Source organism: Mangifera indica, chromosome 18, assembly GCF_011075055.1.
Source record: "Mangifera indica cultivar Alphonso chromosome 18, CATAS_Mindica_2.1, whole genome shotgun sequence".
Lineage (NCBI taxonomy): Eukaryota > Viridiplantae > Streptophyta > Magnoliopsida > Sapindales > Anacardiaceae > Mangifera > Mangifera indica.
In genome coordinates, this window is record NC_058154.1 from 1,450,800 (window position 1) to 1,472,788 (window position 21,989).

At 27.3% G+C, this 21,989-nt stretch overlaps 2 protein-coding genes across 2 annotated transcripts; one reads left to right on the plus strand and one right to left on the minus strand.

The window, feature by feature from the left end:
• Nucleotides 1–908: 908 nt before the first annotated feature.
• Nucleotides 909–2,042, plus strand: LOC123202158 (probable glutathione S-transferase). Its single transcript, XM_044617947.1, has 2 exons — nucleotides 909–1,315; nucleotides 1,407–2,042. The coding sequence occupies exons 1-2, from the start codon at nucleotides 1,007–1,009 to the stop codon at nucleotides 1,755–1,757; spliced, it is 660 nt and encodes a 219-aa protein (XP_044473882.1). The 5' UTR covers nucleotides 909–1,006; the 3' UTR covers nucleotides 1,758–2,042.
• Nucleotides 2,043–4,541: 2,499 nt separating this feature from the next.
• Nucleotides 4,542–5,840, minus strand: LOC123202159 (universal stress protein PHOS32). The gene is made up of 4 exons (XM_044617948.1): nucleotides 5,465–5,840; nucleotides 5,269–5,378; nucleotides 4,939–5,057; nucleotides 4,542–4,858 (listed from the first exon to the last, which is right to left on the minus strand). The coding sequence occupies exons 1-4, from the start codon at nucleotides 5,637–5,639 to the stop codon at nucleotides 4,768–4,770; spliced, it is 495 nt and encodes a 164-aa protein (XP_044473883.1). The 5' UTR covers nucleotides 5,640–5,840; the 3' UTR covers nucleotides 4,542–4,767.
• Between the last annotated feature and the right edge of the window lie 16,149 nt (nucleotides 5,841–21,989).

Here is a 21,989-nt window from a genome sequence, read left to right on the forward strand (position 1 = left end):
ACGTGATTTATCTACCATTCTTCATTCAACCCCAGCTTTAGAAAATTATCTCTTCAAATTTCGTAATGGCTTACTTCATCATTGACTTTTCCACTTGGAAATCTTCAAATTCTTTTTTAAAATGTTACTTGAGTCAAGTAGTACTAAATCTGATTGATCGACTTAACAGATACTAATATTATAAATAATATAAGGCCAAAGCACTATTTCCCACCCAAACTATGCGGAACTGCTAAAGTTCCCCCTCTTTAACTATGGAAATATCATTTATCTATCTATGGCCGATTAAATTTAACAAAATCCTAACACTTGAAAATTTTATCTCTTTTTTCCTCCTTAAACTTTAAAAACTAAAATTTTTCCTCAGCCTAAGTTTTAAAAAATGATAATTTCACCCTAGAGTTTCGTTTTGAAATCTTCGACGACATCTCTGACTTCATTATTGACGACCTCTCCCTCCCGAAGCATCATCTCCTTCCAGCAATATTTTTCCTCTCATTTGGACGTCTGATCAATGTTGTAGAAACCTTGGAAGAGGAACAACTTTGTTAGGGAAGACGACGTCCAGACGAAGACGAAGCTGTGGGAAGACGATCATCTTCCCAATTTGGAATGGAGCAAGAGATGTCGTCGGAAATTTCAAAACGAAACATTAGGGTAAAACTATCATTTTTTAAAACTTAGGCTGGAGGAAAATTTTAATTTTTAAAGTTTAAGAGGGAAATAATAGATTATATTTTAGTTTATTTTTAATATTATAGAAAAAATAACAATTTGACCTTTATCATCGTTAATTTTAACTGTTCATGAGTAAGTAAATAGTATTTTTATAGTTAATAAGGGGAACTCTGAGATTTCAATATAGTTTAGGTGGGAAATAGTCGTTTGGCCATACTATAATAATGAGAGTAGGTGAGAGACTTGGTTGCTAAGTAACAAATCAGGAATAAATAGGCAAAAGCTCAGGCAGAAAATCCATCGTCTCTTCTTAGTCCAAGCAGTGATCATGGCAGAAGTGAAGGTTTTTGGTATGTGGGGAAGCCCATTTAGTCGCAGAGTAGAGATTGCTTTGAATCTGAAAGGCGTCGAATACGAATACATAGATGAAGATATCGCCAACAAGAGTCCTTTGCTTCTCCAATACAACCCTGTTCACAAGAAAGTCCCGGTTCTTGTCCACAAAGGAAAGCCGCTGGCTGAGTCTGCTGTTATTCTTGAATACATTGATGAGACCTGGAAAAACAACCCCATCTTGCCTCAAGATCCCTTTGAGCGAGCCATTGCACGTTTCTGGGTTAAATTCATCGATGAAAAAGTATGTATTTTTGCCACTTATCAGCCCATGGGCTCGCCCTTTTTTGTTTATCTAAAATTACTGGCTCTTCATCTGTGGTTGTATTATACAGTGTAATCCTGCAGTATGGAAAGCTCTCTGGAGTGAAGAGAAGGAGAGAAAGGAGGCTGTGGAAGAAGCATGTGAGCAACTGAAAACGCTGGAAAATGAGCTTAAAGATAAGAAGTTCTTTGGAGGAGAGAGTGTTGGAATAGTTGACATTGCTGCCAACTTCATAGCATACTGGACTGCAGCCATTGAAGAAGCTTCAGGATCGAAAGAAAAGTTTTTCACAGAAGAGAAATTTCCAAAATTACATCAGTGGAGTAAAGAGTTTGTGAATTGCCATTCAGTGAAGGAAAAATTGCCGGCGAGAGACAAAATGATCGCCTTCTTCGGTGCCCGTTTTACTGCTTCTCAGTAGAATCTTTACCTTTTTTATATGGAGGTTTTTGTGTGTCGTAGATGAAGCTGCTAGCTTTCAAAAGTAACGCTACTGTTACTGCATGTTGTAGCCGTTGGATTATGATGATCAAACCATTGACCATAATCTAAGGGCTACCAATAAGTATATTTAGTCAAGTCTGAGTCGGCTACTTAAAACAGTTTGTGGAAAATAATGTATCATGAGATCATGCCAACCATGGACCCTTCACCCCTTTGTGACTTGAAATTAAATAATACAATGTCCCACGTTATCGTTTTGACTTGTCTTCCGGGTCTCAATTCTTAAACAAATTCAAAATTGATGTCTAATATTATAAAAATTTATTAATAAAATAAATAATATTATATATATTATCATCGAAACAAATAAATAATACTATCAATCCGATAAACAATATTATCGAAAAGATTATACCTAAACTAACCTCACACTGAATTTTTGAATAAAAGTTGTAACTCAAGAAGAGTTTGTTCCAATTAATTGGTAAATTTGAGACAACAAAGGGGTGGATAAGAACCCAATCACAACCAAACATCCCTTACCTCAAATTTAATTTGAATAAAAGACAATCTAATTTAAATTCAATTTAAATTTATTGAATCAAAATTAGAGGTAATTTAAGTTTAATTAGAATAAAAAATGATTTAATCAAATCAGTTTGAGTTTAACTCAAATTCATTATTCAAATTGATAATTCAAATTTATAACTCAATTAAATTTAAATTCATGATCCGATTTGACGATTTGAATTCATAATGTGTGCTCATGACTCATTAACAAACGTTATTTTGTACAAATAATAGATAAAATCATCTGTTCAAGCTCAACAAGTTAATTAGACCGGGTCAAATAGAAATTTGCCAAAAACCCAAAATTCAAGCCCGGTCTGATACTATAAGCCCATAGGTCTTTCAAGTCTAATTATAAACTTTAATATTAGGCTGATAGACCGGCCTAATCCAATATTATTCACAAATTTAAAAATATAAAAAAAGGGCCAGAAGAAGCAAGGCTTCTCGGGAAAAAGCCTTCATTGCTTCTTGTAGCATAAACAAGTCATTTATTATTTTTTCTTAATTTTTTTACTTTTTCTATATAACGGAATTCAAATCTTTTTTATTTTTTTTATTTTCAATTTTGTTTATAAATCTCTCAATTTTAATTCTTTTATTATATTTTTATTCTCATCTTTTCTCATCAACTCTCTTTCAAAAACTCTCTGAATTTATAAATAATATTTTTTTGTATTTATAATTTCATTTTCATTTTAATTTTATGGTTACAAAATATTACAAATAAATTCAAAATTTTAGATATTGAGGACGAATAGATAAACAATTATGATATATATATATATATATATTTATAATTATACAATATGTAAATTAACTTATTTACACTATATTATAAATTTATAATATTTTTGATCATATAATCACAATATTCCTTCCCTACAAGTAAGAGATTATAAATAAAATGTTTGAGATACTGTCTTCAATTTTAATAATTAAAAAATAATTTACGTTTAAAAATTTTAATTAAAATTTAAAAAAATTGTTTAAATAAACTGCCCTGATTAAACCCCGTGCGTTAACTTGTTTAAGGCTCAACCTGACCCAACCCTATATACAGGGTCGGACCAACTCAAAGGCCTATTATTGTGAAAACCTAAGTCCCAACCTAAACCATTAACATGTCTAGTTCAAACTATAAATTTAAATTAAACTGAATTATAAATTTAAACTATGAATTCGAATCAAAATAAATTATAAATTCAAATCACTAATTTGAATTAAACTTAAACTGAATCAATCTAAATCATCCAATTCAGATTTAAATTAGATGAATTCAAATATTATCAAACTGAACCAAAACCTAACCAATTTGGCTCAGATTCAATCGTTGAGCCTACCAGCTAGGTTGGATCCACCCCTTGACCATAACCAGGGCCTCTTTAGTGGATTTCTCAGTTGACTTGAAATGCTTTACAATATTTTATTACTGTATTTTTGGAATGCGGGATGATTCATCTGCTTCGAGTCCCTTTCATAATGGCTAAGAAGCCATGCGCAAGCATCTCTTCCCTTATCCAGATAAGTTATGCCATGGCCAACCATGTGAGAGCTTAACATATTATGTCTGTCATGTCATATCGGTGGCTTCAACATTATTGATATTAACATTATTTTTTAAATGATTTAACTTAAAAGCGATTTTACAAACATGTCCAAAGCTCAAATTCAAAACACCTTTTTGAAAATTCTGATATTTCATCGATTTTATCATCTCGATGCTGACATTATTAATATAAAAATGATACCTTTACAGTATCCCAAACAATGGATATAAATTTAATCCAGTCCAATCACTCTTTAATTCGAATTTAATTTAAATTAAAAATAATTTAACTCAAATTTATTAATTAAAATATGATTCAAATTTATTTAAATTTAATTTAAATTTATAATTTAAATATATAATTAATTTAAATTAATGATTTATTAACAAAATAATATTATTTAATATTATTTAAAATAATTTAAATCAACCCACAAATTAAATTTAAACCAAATCGAATCATCTATCTAACTCGTAAACCAAATAAAACTGAACTCTCTGTAACTCAAGTAACTTATTTTTAAAACGAACCAATCCTCTTTAACTCAAACTGAGTTCATATTTAAAATAAACGAATTCAAATCAAACTAAATCAAACGGAGCCAATTTTTGAGCCTAAACCGGCTCGGTTTGATCCAGCCCTAATTCCCCATGTAGCATGCTTATCTTTGATTATTTAAATCATCAAAATCTAGCATTAATGCAACCAAGCATGTAAGCATACCCAATACGGTAATAAAACACGGACACTCTAAATTAAGCCTCGTTTGGTTCTAAGTTATCTATAACAAGTTCAACACAAACAGGAAAGCTGAAATCCGGAAAACATAACTTCCACTTCTCCGATTACCGTAAATCCAGAAAACATTCAGTGCATACTGGGGCTGAGATCCTTCACGACCGTAACTGGGCAAGGTGCCTGTGTCATCACAAAGGTGCTCACACTCCCCAAAAGAATCCTATTTCATCAACCCACCAAAATAAACACAATCAAAATCACAAATGAATAGAAAAGAAAGGAGGAAGATAAATTCCATACCTTTGGACGGTACCAAGGCCTCTGCTTCCCATAACAATGGAGTCCAGTTTCAGATCTTCGATAGCCTCAAGTAGCTTCTCTCTGGCGTCTCCCCAGTAGATCTTGCTGACAATTTTCACCTACAGCCACATATTAAAACAAAAAAGAACAACCAGATCTTATATATTGAAATAGATCAACAAAGGATATTACTTCGTTGTTAACAGCACCGGATCCGAAATCATGGCCGGATTGAAATCATCAACGGTGATTATCAATCCTATAATCGTACCATTAACATAACTGAAACCTGAACAAAAATCATAAATCATTCCCATGAAAAAAATTTACTTCTTTCTGCCTGGAGGCAGTGTCAAGCATGTCAAGCACATCGATATCGGCTTGAACAGAGTATTTCTTCAAAACCTCCGGCTCTCTGAACTCTGTCAAGGGAATTAGAGCTGCAAAATCCAAGATCAAATCATCAGGAGGGAAATCTTTCTTTTTTTTTTCTTTTTTTTTGTCATAACAATAAAAAGATACATACGAGAACCAGATTTAGCCCAGAGTTGATTGTTAGATTCATCCAGAGGCTGGTGGTTGATGTGGATGATATACAGCGTATCAGCCTTATCCGCCAAATTCTCAATCGCCCATTTGAGAGCATTCTTGCTGCTCTTTGAGAAATCCAAGGCCACCCCAATCGTTTTATCACCTGCCATTCTCGATCTCTCGCTTCAGTTTCTTCTGCTTCTGCAGATGATGTTGATGGTATTGGATCTTGTTCTGGTTTTGAGATCAATAAAAGCAAAAGCAATCTTCTTTACGAAGATTAAGAAGGTAGAAAGGCAAAATTTCTGTGGACTGAAAATAGGTTAATAATGAGCCGTAAGAAAATCTCGGGTACACTGGTTTATTTATTTGAAAGACGACAAAATAAAATGCCATAAAGCAGGCGCATCCGAACTGTAGCAACTGGCAATAATAATTCATCTCTACCGTCCACGTACACATTAATTGAATTTGAGATAGAATCAGGTTTTACTGTGCTTAAATGACCGGATCCACGCAATTGAATTGTCAAAGCAAAGTCATAATATGTGCGTAAATAATTACTCGTATTATTCGAGTAATATCCATATTTTCGTATTATTTATATATTAAATATATTTAAAAACAATTTTAAATTTTAAATATATTAAATATGTATTTTATATTTTTTACTATTTAACATGAATTACATATTTTATATTTAGTAATACGAAAATATTACTATCATTTAAAAAAATTAAACAATATTTTTTTTTAATTCTCGATCTTAATTTCGTATATTTTTCTTATGTGATTTGTACAAAGATTCACTCTGATCTGAAGTTTAAAAATTCAAATTAATTAATTTATTTATTTTTTCCACCTGGCTGATATGTTACTTATTATACAAAAAATTTTGATTATGTATTAAGTTTAATAGTTAATTAAATATTTTACATTTGAATTGTTATATTGATTTTCAATAGAAAAATATTAAAATTATTATGATATTGTCATATTTTTAGAAATTTATTATTGACGACATGTCGTATTATACTCGTATACATATGTTTTGTATTTTTTCTATAAGCAAATTTTAGAGACTTATTTTATAAACGTATTTTTTATTATTCGTTATACTCTATTTGTATAATTCGTATATATTTTTTTTTCGTTCTCGTATTTATTAACTAAGAATAATATGCATATATTTGTGTATAAAATATAACATGATTAAATATTAATTACATTATTAATACGGGTATTTAAATTTATATTTATTATTCATATACCATAATTTTATTGAATATAGATAAAAATATATATCGATTGATTTTGTGTAGTTTAAGAGATTTTTTAGCCTAAACTAAACTATTTTTTAAATTTTAATCTAAAAACAAACTAAATTTAAAAAATATAATTCAATCTAGTTTGAATTATAATTTAAGCTTATTAAAATTATTTATTTTTAAGTAATAATATTTAATAAAATTAATTAAATTATAGTATTTTGGAATGCATATATTTATGTAAAATAAATATAAAATATAAATATAAAAAATATACAATAAATTTGAAAAAACAAATTAAATTTATATATACTTTAAAAAAATATAATTTATAATTTCATTTAATTTAAAATTATTTAAATTATAACATAAACAAAAAATTATTTTTAAAAAATTATTAATTCAAATAAAATTATTTAATAGATCAAATTAAATTAATTTGGTTTTATAATTTGTATTTAATTATGCAGCATACTGTTTATGGAATGATTTCTTTTGAATTAAAGTCAAATGAAAAGACCGAGAGAAGGAAGCTGCTTTGCACCTTCCCTTGTCTTTGTCATGCTCATATTGGTTGTGAACAATTATTGCTGACAGATAAGGATAAGGATTGTTAGGGGTGAAATCGAGAATTAATATTCATAATTTCAGTTCCGTGTGAGACGGGGCAAGTGTCTTAAGCAAAAAAATTCGAATATGATTATTTATTTTTCATTACAATTCAAAATTATTTAATTATTTAAATTGTATATATAAAGCCCACTAAATTCAATGGACCCGGTGATCCTTAATGAACCCGAATCCATCCAGTTTGGATTTTGCAAATCACATTCCCCTGTTGGATAGTGTTATGTAGCCCAAATGCTTCACTATTTTGTTAATGTAACTCTAATTTCTAAAATTTTTTTTTTCTTTTAAACTTTAAAAATTAAAAGTTTCCCCCAACCTAAATTTAAAAAAATGATAATTTTCCTTTAGGGTTTAGTTTCCAAATTTCTGACGATATCTCCAGTACTATTGCCCGCAGCCTCTCCCTCTCAAAGTTTCCTCCTTTTGGTAGTCTCTCTTCACTCATTCAGACGTCAATCAATATCAAAGAAGATGTGGAAGACGAAGAGAAAGCGGTCATCTTCATCTAGGAAGACGAAGAGCTTTGTCTTCTTGGACAAAGCTTTTCGTCTTCTACACCTCTTTCGATGTCGATCGAGCATCCAAAAAAGTAGAGAGAGATCGTCGAAGGGAAAGGAAGCTTAAGGAGGGAGAGACCACCAGCAATGGTGTTGGAGATAGAGTCAGAGATCTGAAAACTAAACTCTATGGGGAAACTGTCTTTTTTAAAACTTAAATTAAGGAAAACTTTTAGTTTTTAAAGTTTAGGGGGGCAAAAGAGATTATATTTTAGTTTATTTTTAATATTATAGATAAAATGATAATTTTACTTTATTATCGTTAATTTTAATTAATCATAGGTAAGTATTTGAGATTTTTAAAATTAAAAAAGAAAAACTTAGGAAAATAACATATCTTGGGTAGAAAATAGTCCTTTGGCCAATTTGGAATATAATTATTTATTTTTTATTTCAATTCAAAATTATTTTATTATTTAAATTGTATATATAAAACCCACTAAATTCAATGGACCCGGTGATCCTTAATGAACCCGAATCCATCCAGTTTGGATTTTGCAAATCACATTCCCCTGTTGGATTGTGTTATGTAGCCCAAATGCTTCACTATTTTATTAATGTAACTCTCATTTCTTAAAATTTTATATTTTTTCTTTTAAATTTTAAAAACTAAAAGCTTCCCCAATTTAAATTTAAAAAAATGATAGTTTTCTTTTAGGGTTTAATTTCCAAATTTCTGATGACATCTCTAGTACCATTGTCTGCAATCTCTCCCTTCCAAAGTTTTCTCTCCTTTTAGTGGTCTCTCTTTACTCATTTAGACGTTCTATCAGTATCAAAGGAGACATGAAAGACGAAGACAAAATGGTCATCTTCATCTGAGAAGACAAAGAGCTTTGTCTTATCGAACAAAGCTTTTTGTCTTCCACACCTCCTTCGATGTGGATCAGGCATCCAAAAAAGTAGAGAGAAATCATTGAAGGGAGAGGAAACTTTAGGAGAGAGAGGCCACTAGCAATGGTGTTGGAGATAAAGTCAGAGATCTGGAAACTAAACTCTAGGGGGAAATTGCCTTTTTTAAAACTTAAATTGGGGGAAAGTTTTAGTTTTTAAATTTTAGGGGGGAAAAAGAGATTATATTTTAATTTATTTTTAGTATTATAGATAAAATGATGATTTTATCCCTATTATCATTAATTTTAACCAATCATAGGTAAGTATTTGAGATTTTTAAAGTTAAAAAAGAAAAACTTAGGAAAATAGCATACTTGGGTGGGAAATAGTCCTTTGGCCAATTTGGAATATAATTATTTATTTTTCATTATAATTCATAATTATTTAATTATTTAAATTGTATATATAAAGCCCACTAAATTCAATGGACCCGGCGATCCTTAATGAACCCGAATCCATCCAGTTTGGATTTTGCAAATCACATTCCTCTGTTGGATTGTGTTATATAGCCCAAATGCTTCACTATTTTATAAGCCCCATTTCCAAAACTTCTAAACTCACCCTCGAATTAGGGTGGACCCGATCCCAGCTCACTCAGATTGGATTCACAATTCACTTCGGAAAACTCAATTTTAAACTGGAGATTTTGCTTGAAATCGATTCGAGTATTCATTTAGTGGAATTATTCATCATATGGGCAATATTATTCACCTCTTTGATAATATTGTATACCCCATTGATTGCCCTTCAATGATATTGTTGCAAACAAGCTCTAGTTAGGGTATTATGACTTCAATCCGAGCTTGAGACATTCTCAAACTCAGGTTGTATCTACTTGAATCGAATCCACTTTTACCTCGAATTCCCGTAACCTAAAATTTCAAAAATTGAGTCACTGTAAAAAAGGAAAATTCCCAGTTCCAAACTGATTTTGTCAAACTGTTACTCCATCTTCTGAATTGACCCTAGTAAACCTGAACCCACTGAAAACTTGGATAATAACAGAATAATAAATCGGAAAATAAAAATTAAAAAAAACAAAAACAAAACAAAGCGTTCTCTCTACTTTTCTATCTTTAACTTTTGTCACCCAAGATACCTCCATTAGTACAAATTTCTTTTATAATTTGAGTCAACTTTTGTAATTGTATCACTAAATTTGCAGCAATCTTTTCTGCTTTATATTTCTTATTATTGTTAATTTCTAATCACTTGCTAACGAAATTTGATCTGTGACCCACATGTGTTTACCTTCAAATGGCCCACCTGCAAACACATTTAGATTCTGGTTCACAAATGGTTAACACTTTAGGCATTTTGGTGAGTCTGATTTGTCACAGTGCAAGGTTGGCGAGCGTGGCAGGGACTCAGACAGAAACAGTGTATAGGCATGCTAATGAGTGACTCTGCATGGTTGTGAGTTTCATGAGTATACTGTTGGTAGCTAGAGGCGTTTCAGTCATGGGACATGTATAATGGGCTCAAGGGTGACTTTAAAGAGGGACTAGGTCATCCCTGCTAGAGTCAAATTCAAGTTGCGTTAAACTCTTCTCAACGATGTTCAAGTTTGATTCATTTTAAAGGAGTTAAGTTTAAGTTCGGTTTAAATCAAATTTTAAATTCAATTCGATACTAAAACAATATTATTTCTATGTATATTGATAAAGAAAAAAGTCATTTTAATTGATTTATATCAAATCTTTTCATGTTTATGAGTTTGACAAACCAAATACTTTTAGAGTTTAAACTCGCACTCAATTTCGAAAATATTATACTTTCAAACTCTAGCTCAAATATGTTTGAGTTAAGCTTATTTCAGGTTCATCCAAATCAAACTTAAATAAATTTTACTCGAATATAACTCTAATTCTCGTACAAACTAGTGAGAAAGCAGATCACTCACCAAATGATTCTACGACCGGACGAAACTATTTATTCTAAATTATAGTGCGGAGGAAATGACATAAAAATTGCCGTCTAAGCAGATCAAAAAGTCCAACGGTGATAGATTTTCTTTTTGTTAGTCCAAGAGATAGCTGCCTGCAAATTGCAAGGGGACAGATGGTCAAACTTTTCCAAAATAATGTACCAAACTCCTACTACATCTTCTATTGAACAACAAGCTGCAAGCACAAAACACACTAACCCATTCCTTCCTCTCCGCCAATCAAGGTGACATTTTCCTCGTTGTTCTCCTTCCCCCATACTTATAACTAGCTTTTTACTTCATAATCAAACCCTTTTACTGTTCCTGATAATCATACTTTTCTGACTCGATAATCTCCAGGATTTAAGGTTTCTAAACTACTACATTACAGACTACAGCTGTTCTCCTCAAAGTCCTGATGAAATTGGTGGGTGGGTCTAATGATCATAGGACTGTTCTTGCGGCTTGTCTTGGTAATGAAGCAAAATCAACGAGCATTTAGCCCCACGAACACAGAACCTTCATCTTTTCACTCGTTTTAGAAGGGTCATATTGCCAAATCTGAGTTTTGACCAACATTGAAATAATGAGAAGATGGGTTGATTAGTAAGAGAAGCCATTGCCATATCTTATGACAAGGGATAGCAAAGTAAATTAAATGGTAAAATAAGAGAGTTCATATATAAAATAGTATAAATTTAAGTTAAATAATATTTTTAATCATACAATTTAAATATATAAATAATATATCATCATATGATTAAATAATTTTAAATTAAATATAAAATAATATTCAATAATATATATCATCCAAAAATAAAAAAACAGTAATAAAAATATTGTTCTCTTCTCTTTTTCATGATTGATTTCTTTTGACTAAATTATGTTTTACACATAATAATTAAATTATATATCGTATCGTATTATATCATATAATACAGTTTTTAAGAAATAAAATAATAAAAAATATAATATACATGTCATCATTTTAAAAAATATTATAAATATTAATAAAATTTTAAAATTTTTTATATACATTTTTATTATATTATTGTTATTTTTAAATATATTAATTTATATTAATAATATATATTATATTATAAAATATATATTATATCATATAATAAATTTATTATATTATATTAATTATGGTTTATTTTTAATAAATATTATATAGTGTGAGATGTAACTGTGGTCTTACGCGCCCCTAAAAACAACTGGACATGTCAGTCGTAAAATCAAATAACGTCGTAGATCGGCTGTTTAATTTTCCTCTTCCCATTACAGAACAATTTTTGTTAGAATCTAACCATGTGAGGATTGGGGCCTACACTTACACTTACCTGTTTTTTGGGGTAAGAATTTGGACTAATCCACTTAACTACGGCTGATCTGGATGAGTCAGCCCGACTCAACTTTAACTTTGATATTATTCTATTTAAATTCAATTTGAACACTTCGCTAATAATTTATTTATTTAGATAATAATACAATATATTTTACTAATAACTCTATAATAATAACTTAAATCAGTTTAGTCTCCAACTAATTATTATATATTCAAATCAAATTTAAATTATTTGGGTTTAATTCGGCTCTAATCCAAATTTATACTTAGTTTCACACAATTATATATATGATTAGAATTTTAATCTTTAAGAATCTTAAAAGTATTAATAAAACTATGTACATACGTTTTTAAATAGATAATTAAATAAATAGATAATATGTCATCTGTAATTGATCAATTTTGAATTAATAATAAAATAATACTTAATCATATGATGATATATTATAGATGTATCTAATTATATACACAAAAGTATACACATATTACCTTACTCAAAAAGCAAAGGCGAAAAACAAAGAATAAATTTATGTATACAAATAAATCTTACTAACTTAACCATATAAATTGACCTGGTAGTATGCAACCGGATAATGTGATAATTTATTTTTTTTTCCTCACTTTAAAATCACTTAATCACATATTATGATATCAAATTATATAAATAAGACAGTAAAATTTATTTATACATATATTATTGCTAAAAAACAAACCCAAAATATAAAAATTACAAGGCTAAAAGATGATTTTATCTTTGTCGAAGATAAAAACAATAAGGGGAGAGAGAGACATAAAAAAAATACAGTCAGAGACAGTGAAATTTATCAAAAAGTGATGATAGAAAAAAAACTCTAAAAAAATAGTTATTTTTGAACTAAACGAGAGAAATTTATTAAATTTTTAATTTTTTTAAGACCGTTACTTTTAACCCTAAGAATGGATTTCAACCAAAGGTGACCGAATAAATCTTTAGGCGAAATAATAAAGTAGGTATGGAAGGTGAGCTACCAAACTTTACATGGGGGCAGAAAAGAGGCGGAGGGAGACAGGAGAATAAAAGGGTATAATGGGGGCAAGGCAAGGAAGCTTAAGGATTACTCAAAAGAATGTAAAATAATTAGCCAAAAGGAATACTATATTATTAAAATAGTAGTATTAAGTAAGAGTCCCACTCACTCTCTGGACTCCACTTTCTTCTTTCAATTGATTGATGCCATCACTCACGGCTTCAATAATAAATACACCCACCACACACATGTTCCTCAAATTATTATTAGCGTTCACGTTACCAAGATCTCATTCACAAAAACATCTTTGCTTTATTAATTTATTGGGTAATGCTATGTGTATATAGATAGGATTAGATCTAAATCGAATTAGTTCAGTTTAATTTAAATTTGTTTAGTTTAAATATAAATTAAGTTTAAATTAAAAGATTTAATTTGTTTTAAAATCAAATAGAATTCGAATTAAAGAGAGTTTAACTTATTTGAGCTCATGATTTAAATAGGTAATTTGATTCGAATTATATTAAGTAATTGTTAAACAATATTGTTTCATCAATGAATTACAAATTCGAACTATGAATCTAAGTTATATATTTGAGTCGTAAATTTAAACTATAAAGTTAAGTCAAACTTGAATCACCTTTAATGTTAGCTCAAAGAACTCAAGCCAAATTCGAGTTGAAATCAGGTTAAAGAATGTTCAAGTTTGGCTCAGTTCGTATCCACTTTTATGTGTACACACTTTTAGTACACAATTTGGATACATAGATAATACGTCATTATGTGATTGAGTGTTATTTTATATTTAATTCAAAATCATTCAATCATATGATAACATATTATCCGTGTATCCAAATCATGTATTAATAGCATGTACGTATAGTTTTATTATTTAGTTTGTCCATTCATTATAACATAAATAAAAATAATAAAACTATATATACATACTTTAAGTATACAAAATAAATACATAAATAATATATCAGTATATGATTAAATATTTTTAAATTAAAAATAAAATAATACTCAATTATATAATAATATATTATATATTTATTTTACGTACTTATAATATATGTATATAACATTGTTTAAATAAAAAGAAATAAAATAAGATATTCAGGCACCACCAAGGGGACATTGCATTGCATGCTGAATGGCCCATATACAAACAATGATCATACCAAATCTTTTTTTGTTTTTTGGTTGAAATTCCAAGGGAAAAAAATATAGTAAGGGACCAATTAGGGATATAATTTACTTACCCCCCCTTGGTTGGAGGATGCTCTGGTCTTTATTTTACCAATGTTTTTAAAACAAAGAGGTTAATTCGAATCTATCTCGATCATATCTTGCTACGAGAATAAAATAGGTTACCCGTACTAGCAAAGATAAAGTGGATAATTCATTTATAAATTGTTCCCCTTTGTGTAAAAAAAAAAAAACAATATATATATATATATATATATATATATATATATATTATTTTAGAGTTGAAAGTTTTTGCAATGGTGAGGAGGTGAAGCTTAATCTTAAGGAGCAAGGCATGATGGGGGGGAGCAAAGTAAGAACAGTAATTGTTAAATAATGAAATTTAAAAAAAAAAAAAAAAAAGAGTAGAGATTTAGAAGAAAATCTTTTTTTAGATAAAAATGGTGAGCAAAAGAGGGCAATGAATGGCCCACAAGATGATTTGGTCGACTCAGGATGAAGCGGATTTGGGTCCACCACCACCACAACGCTGGGTCAGAATCAAATTGCCATTTGTAATGGCGATAAAAGAGGCATGATCCGACCGCATGCCCAATCGTTCTGTGTCTCAACTCAAATAAATTTAGTAAAATATTGAAAGGACGAATGATTTAAAAAATATTTTATTATTAAAATTAAAAGATTATTTTGATGATATATTATTTTAAAAATTATTTTAAAAAATTATATATTTATTTTGGGTAAATAATTATATACATATATATATTTCATCATATAATTAAATGATATTAAATTAAATATAAAATAATATTTAATTATATGATGATATATATACATGTATACATATTTGTGTATCTAAAATAGATATGCATGATATTACTCTAAATTATTATTATATTTGATAAAATTGGGTAAATATAAATAATTATTGTGTTTGGTTAAAAGTAATAAAATAATACTAGTATATTATTTTATTTAAATTCTCTTAGGTATAATTATTCTAAAATATTTGTATGTTATTTATTATATTAATTGAAAATGAAATTATTTTTTCCTTGAAAAAATTAATAAATAAATAATAATTATAATAAAATCAATATTATCTTACTAATATTTTAATACCTAAGATAAATGCGATAATCAGATTACTTTTTATATTGTTTGTCATATTATCAAATTAATATAAATAATAAAAAATAAATTACTAAAATAATTTTTAATCTTCTTCAACCAAACGCCTCCTAAATGTGATGTTTGGTTTGGGGTACGTGAAAATTGCTTTTATAATATATATTTTATTACTTATATTACTTTGCAAGTTTTATAAGTATTAAAAAACTTTGGTAATATTTTATTTCTACTAATAATACGACAAATAATATAAGAGATAATTTGATTAACATTTCTGCCTTAGATATTAAAAAATTAGTTTATTATAATTATATAATCATTTATTAATTTTTCATGACAAAAATAATTTTATTTTTAATTAATATAATAAGTAACATAAAAATATTTCAAAATAATAATATCAAGGGCATTTAAGTAAAATATTTTTTATTATCTCTAACCAAACACAATAACATTATAATAATTTATACCTAGTAATTTTCTACGTACTCTATCTTCAAGATAATTTTATATTTTCTATAATAAAATATTACATAAACAAAACACACCCTAAAGATAAACCATTAAGAAGATTACTAGGTATATATTATTACTATATTTAATAAAAATTGGTAAATATAAATCATTATTGAATTTAATTAGAGATAATAAAATATTACAAAAATATTACTTTATTTAAATATTTTTAGCAGTAATTATGTTAATATATTTGTTATGTTATTTAATTAAAAAACTAATAAATAATGATAAAATTGTAATAAACTCAATACTATATTGATAATTTTTTAATATCTAGAATGAAATAGTAATTAGATTATCATTTATATAATTTGACATATTATTATTAATAATAGAATATTGTCAAAACATTTTATTACATGACAAAAAAAAGATAATAATGTAATATAAATAATAAAAAATATATTAACAGAATAATCATTATATATTCCAATCGAACTCTTATAATAAATAAATGAAATCTTGTATTTAATTATCGGTCTTATAATTATTAAATTAGGTAATTCAAAATTTTTATCTTGATATATAATAATTAGATCTCAAATTCACACTATCATTCTTATGGATCTCTTTCTTTTATCATGTAAATTATTTTTTGAATATTTAATTTTATTTATTTAAAAATTATAATCGAATTCTATATAATAATACTATTATATATATAAATAATGATATATTATTATATAATTAGATATTATTTTATTTTTAATTTTTAATAATTTAATTATACGAACTAAAAATATATAAAAAAAATATCCGTATAACAGTAACATGTCTGTAATTGTTGCAATGGATCAGGGGGGCTGTCTCTTAACAGTTGTGCAATTTACAAGTGTCCAAAGTAAAACAGCCACTATAATTTATTTAAAATAAATAGCACATAATAAGACAAGAGACAATAATAAGACATGTTACCAACAAATGAGGGGGCAACATGGAAGTTCAAAATCAAAGCGGCTCTTTGTTTGTTGATTTGTGATGGATTTCTGTTGATTAAATATTCCTTTGTTAATTTAAGCAAAGGCTAAAAGACTTATTCCCCCCATTCCCCACCCTCGGTTTATTATAAACTCAAATTCATATTTATTAATTTTTAAAAATTTCAAATCTTATTTATTATATTTGATTATTATTGTTTGAAGACTCATTTTCGGAGTCTTCATCAAATGAAGATTAGTTGTCTTCATCTGAGATAATTTTATTTCTGATAATAATAATCAAATTTTTTGAAAATTAATGAGTTTGAGTTTGAGTTTACACTAAACCTTAGGTGGGAATAAATCTTTAGACCTTAAGCAAATAAAAAATGTTCGCGGATCAAACTAAAAGAAAGACAAATTTTTTTCCTCAAGTGGTTATATTCGTAGAGTAGTACTATGTATATAACTTTTATATATAATTTTATACATAACTTTTACGTATAATTTTATATACAAATAATAGTATGTCATTATGTAATTGAATAATTAAAAATTAAAAATAAAATAATATTTAATTATATAATGATAAATTATTATATAATGATATATTATTATTTATGCACATAATATTATTGATATTCTTAACATGGGTCTTATGTTTATTTTATTTGACTTGTAACCATCGAAGCCACATACCTACGTTGGGGTTTGAAAATTGCTGGATAACTATTTTCACCCCAGCTTTAATCCAACAACATTGTCACCTTATAAGTTTGAAAAGTCAATTATTCCACCTATTCTTCAAACTTAAATGATAGTTTTTAACAATCAAAATGTATTTTTATCACTTTATACAATATATAATATGGTTAATATCACGTACATCTGAAGGAGAATTTGATTTACAGTATTGAAATTAAAATTACTCTGATATCCTATCTTCTATAACTGAGTAACTAACATTAATTTGCTTAGTTTAACAATAATAAATTATTTCAGTAATATTTTAATACTAAATTACTAATAATGATGTGATAGATAATATGAAAAGTAATTTCATTACTATATTTACATTAAACATTAAAAAATTACCAAAATAATATTAATTTTTTTACTTTTCTATCCTTATTATTTTTTAGGATAGAAATATTTTTATTTGCAATTTATATAACAAGTAATATAAAAAATATTTTAAAATAATTATATTCAAAAAATTTAATATTATTTTATTATATCGAATCAAACTCAATAATTATTTATATTTATAATTTTTTATCAAACATAATAATAATTTATTTCTAATAATTTTTTAGATAATTTATTTTTGTGATAATCTTTCATTTTAGTTAATAATAGATTACTATAACAACCCTGGTCTAACAACTCGACCCACTGTTAAGATATTGTTCACTTTGGACACACAGTCCATCATGAGTTTGCTTCTAGGGTTTGCAACCCAAAAAGTGTCTTAACAGTTAAGGAGCTCACAGGCTATTTAACCACTCAAATTCTTCCACCACTAACCAATGTGAGATACATAAACAGACCCAATATCTCTCTCGTGTTTCATCAATGTGAGATTCGCTTAAGGGTATCACATATAAAATTTATTGAATTTTTATTGTTTTTAATGTCGATACTATCTTAAACTCAATGCTTCAAAAATTATGAATATGTATTGATATTTATATAATCAGATGTGTTGCTAATTATGGATAAACAAATTGAAATGTTTGTCCACATCCATAATGAGAACACTCTAAATACTAATTAACAATGGTACAATTTTTGTATGGTCAAAAGACTTATTCCCACCCAATGTACACTATAATTCTAAACTCACACCTATCAATTTTTAAAAACTCAAAGTCTCATTCATACGTTAATTTTTATTAAAATTTTCAATTATAATTAAGAATAAAATTGTCATTTTAATAATAATATTAAAAAATATATAATTCATTAATTTACCCACAATTTTAAAAACTACAGATCAACCTAAAGTTTTCTAATTTTGAAAAGTCACATTTTTCTTCTTAAACTTAAAGTTTTTTCTTCACCTCTCTGACCACTGACGACCTCTCATTTCAACCCTAAACCGTCATATCAATCCACCACACTTTCCCTGATGTCATTGTTTGGCCATTGGTCTGAAGTTTATGAATTCAAATGAAGAGTTTTGTTTGAACGACAACATCATCATCTAGATGATAATGTGTTCAGACGAATCTAAACTAGTGGCCGAAGAAATGGAAAGGGAAAAATGTTGGTAGGTTGATGGTGATGGTTTAAGATGGAAACGGAAGGTCATCAAAGAGGTGAAGAAGAAAAACCCTAGGTTTGGGGAAAAAAAATATGATTTTCAAAATTTGAAAACTTTAAGAAGAGATAAAATTATTAGTTTTTAAAACCTGTGAAAGAATATAATTAATTATATAATTTTTCTAATATTATTATCAAAATGATGATTTATCTTTATATTTAACTGAATATTTAATATAATTTGACTCATAAGGGGGATTTTGAAATTATCGGATGGGTTTTTGAAATTATTAGATACATTCCAACCAAATTGGCTGACTCATTATATTACGTACAACTAATCCTTCCTAACAAAATATTTTTATTAGTAATTATAAAAGTTCATTTTATCATATCGTAATACTTTATCGTTAGTTCAAACTATACACAATGCGCTTATTCTTCCTATCAATAACTATAATATTATCCTTACTTTAAGCTAAAATGAAAAGTTTAAGGCATAGTAGCAATCATAAATAATGACAATAAGTAGGGTTGGATTCAAACCGAGTCATGCTCGAGCTTGGCTTGACTTACATATAGTTGAGGTCGTGAAAGTGAAGCTCGAACTCGGTTCGAATTTGACTCAGCTCATTTTTTGTTATTAAAACGACGTTATTTTGTATCAAAAATTTTAATTGAAAATTTTGGCGAGTAACTCGAGCTCGTATAGGGTTAGCTCGTTTTGCGCTTGTTCAAGCCAAGCTCGAGCTCGAACGGGCTTGGTTCGAGTCCAACCCTAATAATAAGGAAATGTCGATGGCTCGTTCAAGCCGAGTTCGAATGGGCTCGATTTGAGTTCAACCCTAATAATAAGGAAAGGTCAAAAGACTTATTCTAACCCAAAGTTTTTTATTTTTTAAATTGATACTCTTTAACTATTAAAAACTCAAACACTGACTCATAAATAGTCAAATTTAATAGAACAAGTTAATACTATATATTTTCCCCAAAGTTTAAAAAAATAACAATTTCTTTTCATTATTAAACCTTGAAATATTACATTTTTTCCTTTAGGGTTTCTTTTTTTTTTCTCCCTTCATTTTTCAACGTCATCACTGACAAGCGCTATCTCTTTTTTTTTTTTTTTTCCATTTTTTGTGTCTTCTCCCCATCTTTGTCATCGAATAAAGACAAGGATAAGGTGCTAGAAATTGGAACAAAAGAGGAGGGAGAGAGATGCCAACTGGTGACAGCATCAGAAAAGAAAGGGAGAAAAAGAAAAAAACCATACGAGGGAAAATATAACATTTCAAAGTTTAATTATTAGAAAAATTATTAGTTTTTTAAATCTAGATGGGAAATGTTAATACTTTATTATTTTTAATATACTGCTAATTAAATTTATGATTTTGTGCTTAAAATTTAACATATCCAATTAATTTTAACTGTTAAAGGATAAGAATTTAGGTTTTTAATAGTTAAAGGGTATTAATTTGAGAATACAATGAACTTTGGATTGGAATAAGTCCCTTGGCCTAAAAGAAATGTAAGATTTTTCAAAAATTTCACTCTCCTCACACATATAAAGTTACACAAAAAACAAGTTAAACAAAATTATAACTATCCCAACCATTCCAATATGAAATAAAATTCAAATCAAATGCATAAAAAACATGTATGTGTCATTTGTGTGAATATAAAATATTACAGTTTGATTCGATTTAAAAACTATTTAAATCATAACCTAACATTGTAGACCATGTTTTTTAAAATTTTCAAACCAATTTTGAAATCAAACAAACCAAATAGTGAATTAAACTGTTCGAATTTACAATTTGAACTGTTTTACGCACACCTCTAATGTGTTGGGGACTCGAGATGGGTAGGAGTAGGTCAAGTCTGTATTATCATGGAGCAAGAACTATGTTCAAGAATAGATTTATTTGCTCAATGATTTATCAAGTGAATTCATGGTTGCTAAAAGTAGCCCCGAAGAAGCATCAAACATTTATGATGAGATCCATAGAGCAATTCGTATGCATACGATCAAAAATTATAACCTTAAAATTTTAAGAATCATATTTTAATTCAGAATAATACTACACAACCTAATGTTATAACATCTAATTAAGTAACACTGAAGTAAGATAAAAGGTAAATAATCACATTATCTAATCTTAAACTGTCAACTCAGTTTTTACGCATATAGATAAAAGCTTTGAGGAGAAGTTATGTTAAAGCTTAAACATTAAGTAAAATCCTATTAATTAGAGATTAAAATAATAAAATTATATGCATAAATAGTTAGAATAAATTTATACACGAACATTGATATATCACTATATAATTAGATAATTTTAAATTAAAAATAAAATAATATTCAATTATATAATAATATATTATTATTTATATATAAATTTATTTATATTATTTGTATATATAATACTACTTGAGATTAAAATCCCTCTTTTATCTTTTATATTATGAGAAAACACATCTACAATGACAACAAGTAATCAATATTATCTCAATAATCTTTTAATACTTAAAGTAAAAACGGTAATTAAATTATCATCTATATTACCTATTACAAAATCATTAATAATAATAGATTATTATAATATTTTATTAATGATAAACCAAATCAAATAATATAAGTAATAAAAAATATATTATCAAGGTAATATTTATTGTCTAGGAACTAGATAACATTTTTGAGTATTAAAAGATTATCAAAATAATATTGATTTTATTATAATTTTATTTGTATTTATTAATTTTTTAAAATTAAAATACTCTCACTCTTATTTAATATAATAAATAGTAAAAAATATATTTAAATAAAATAATATCTTAATATTTT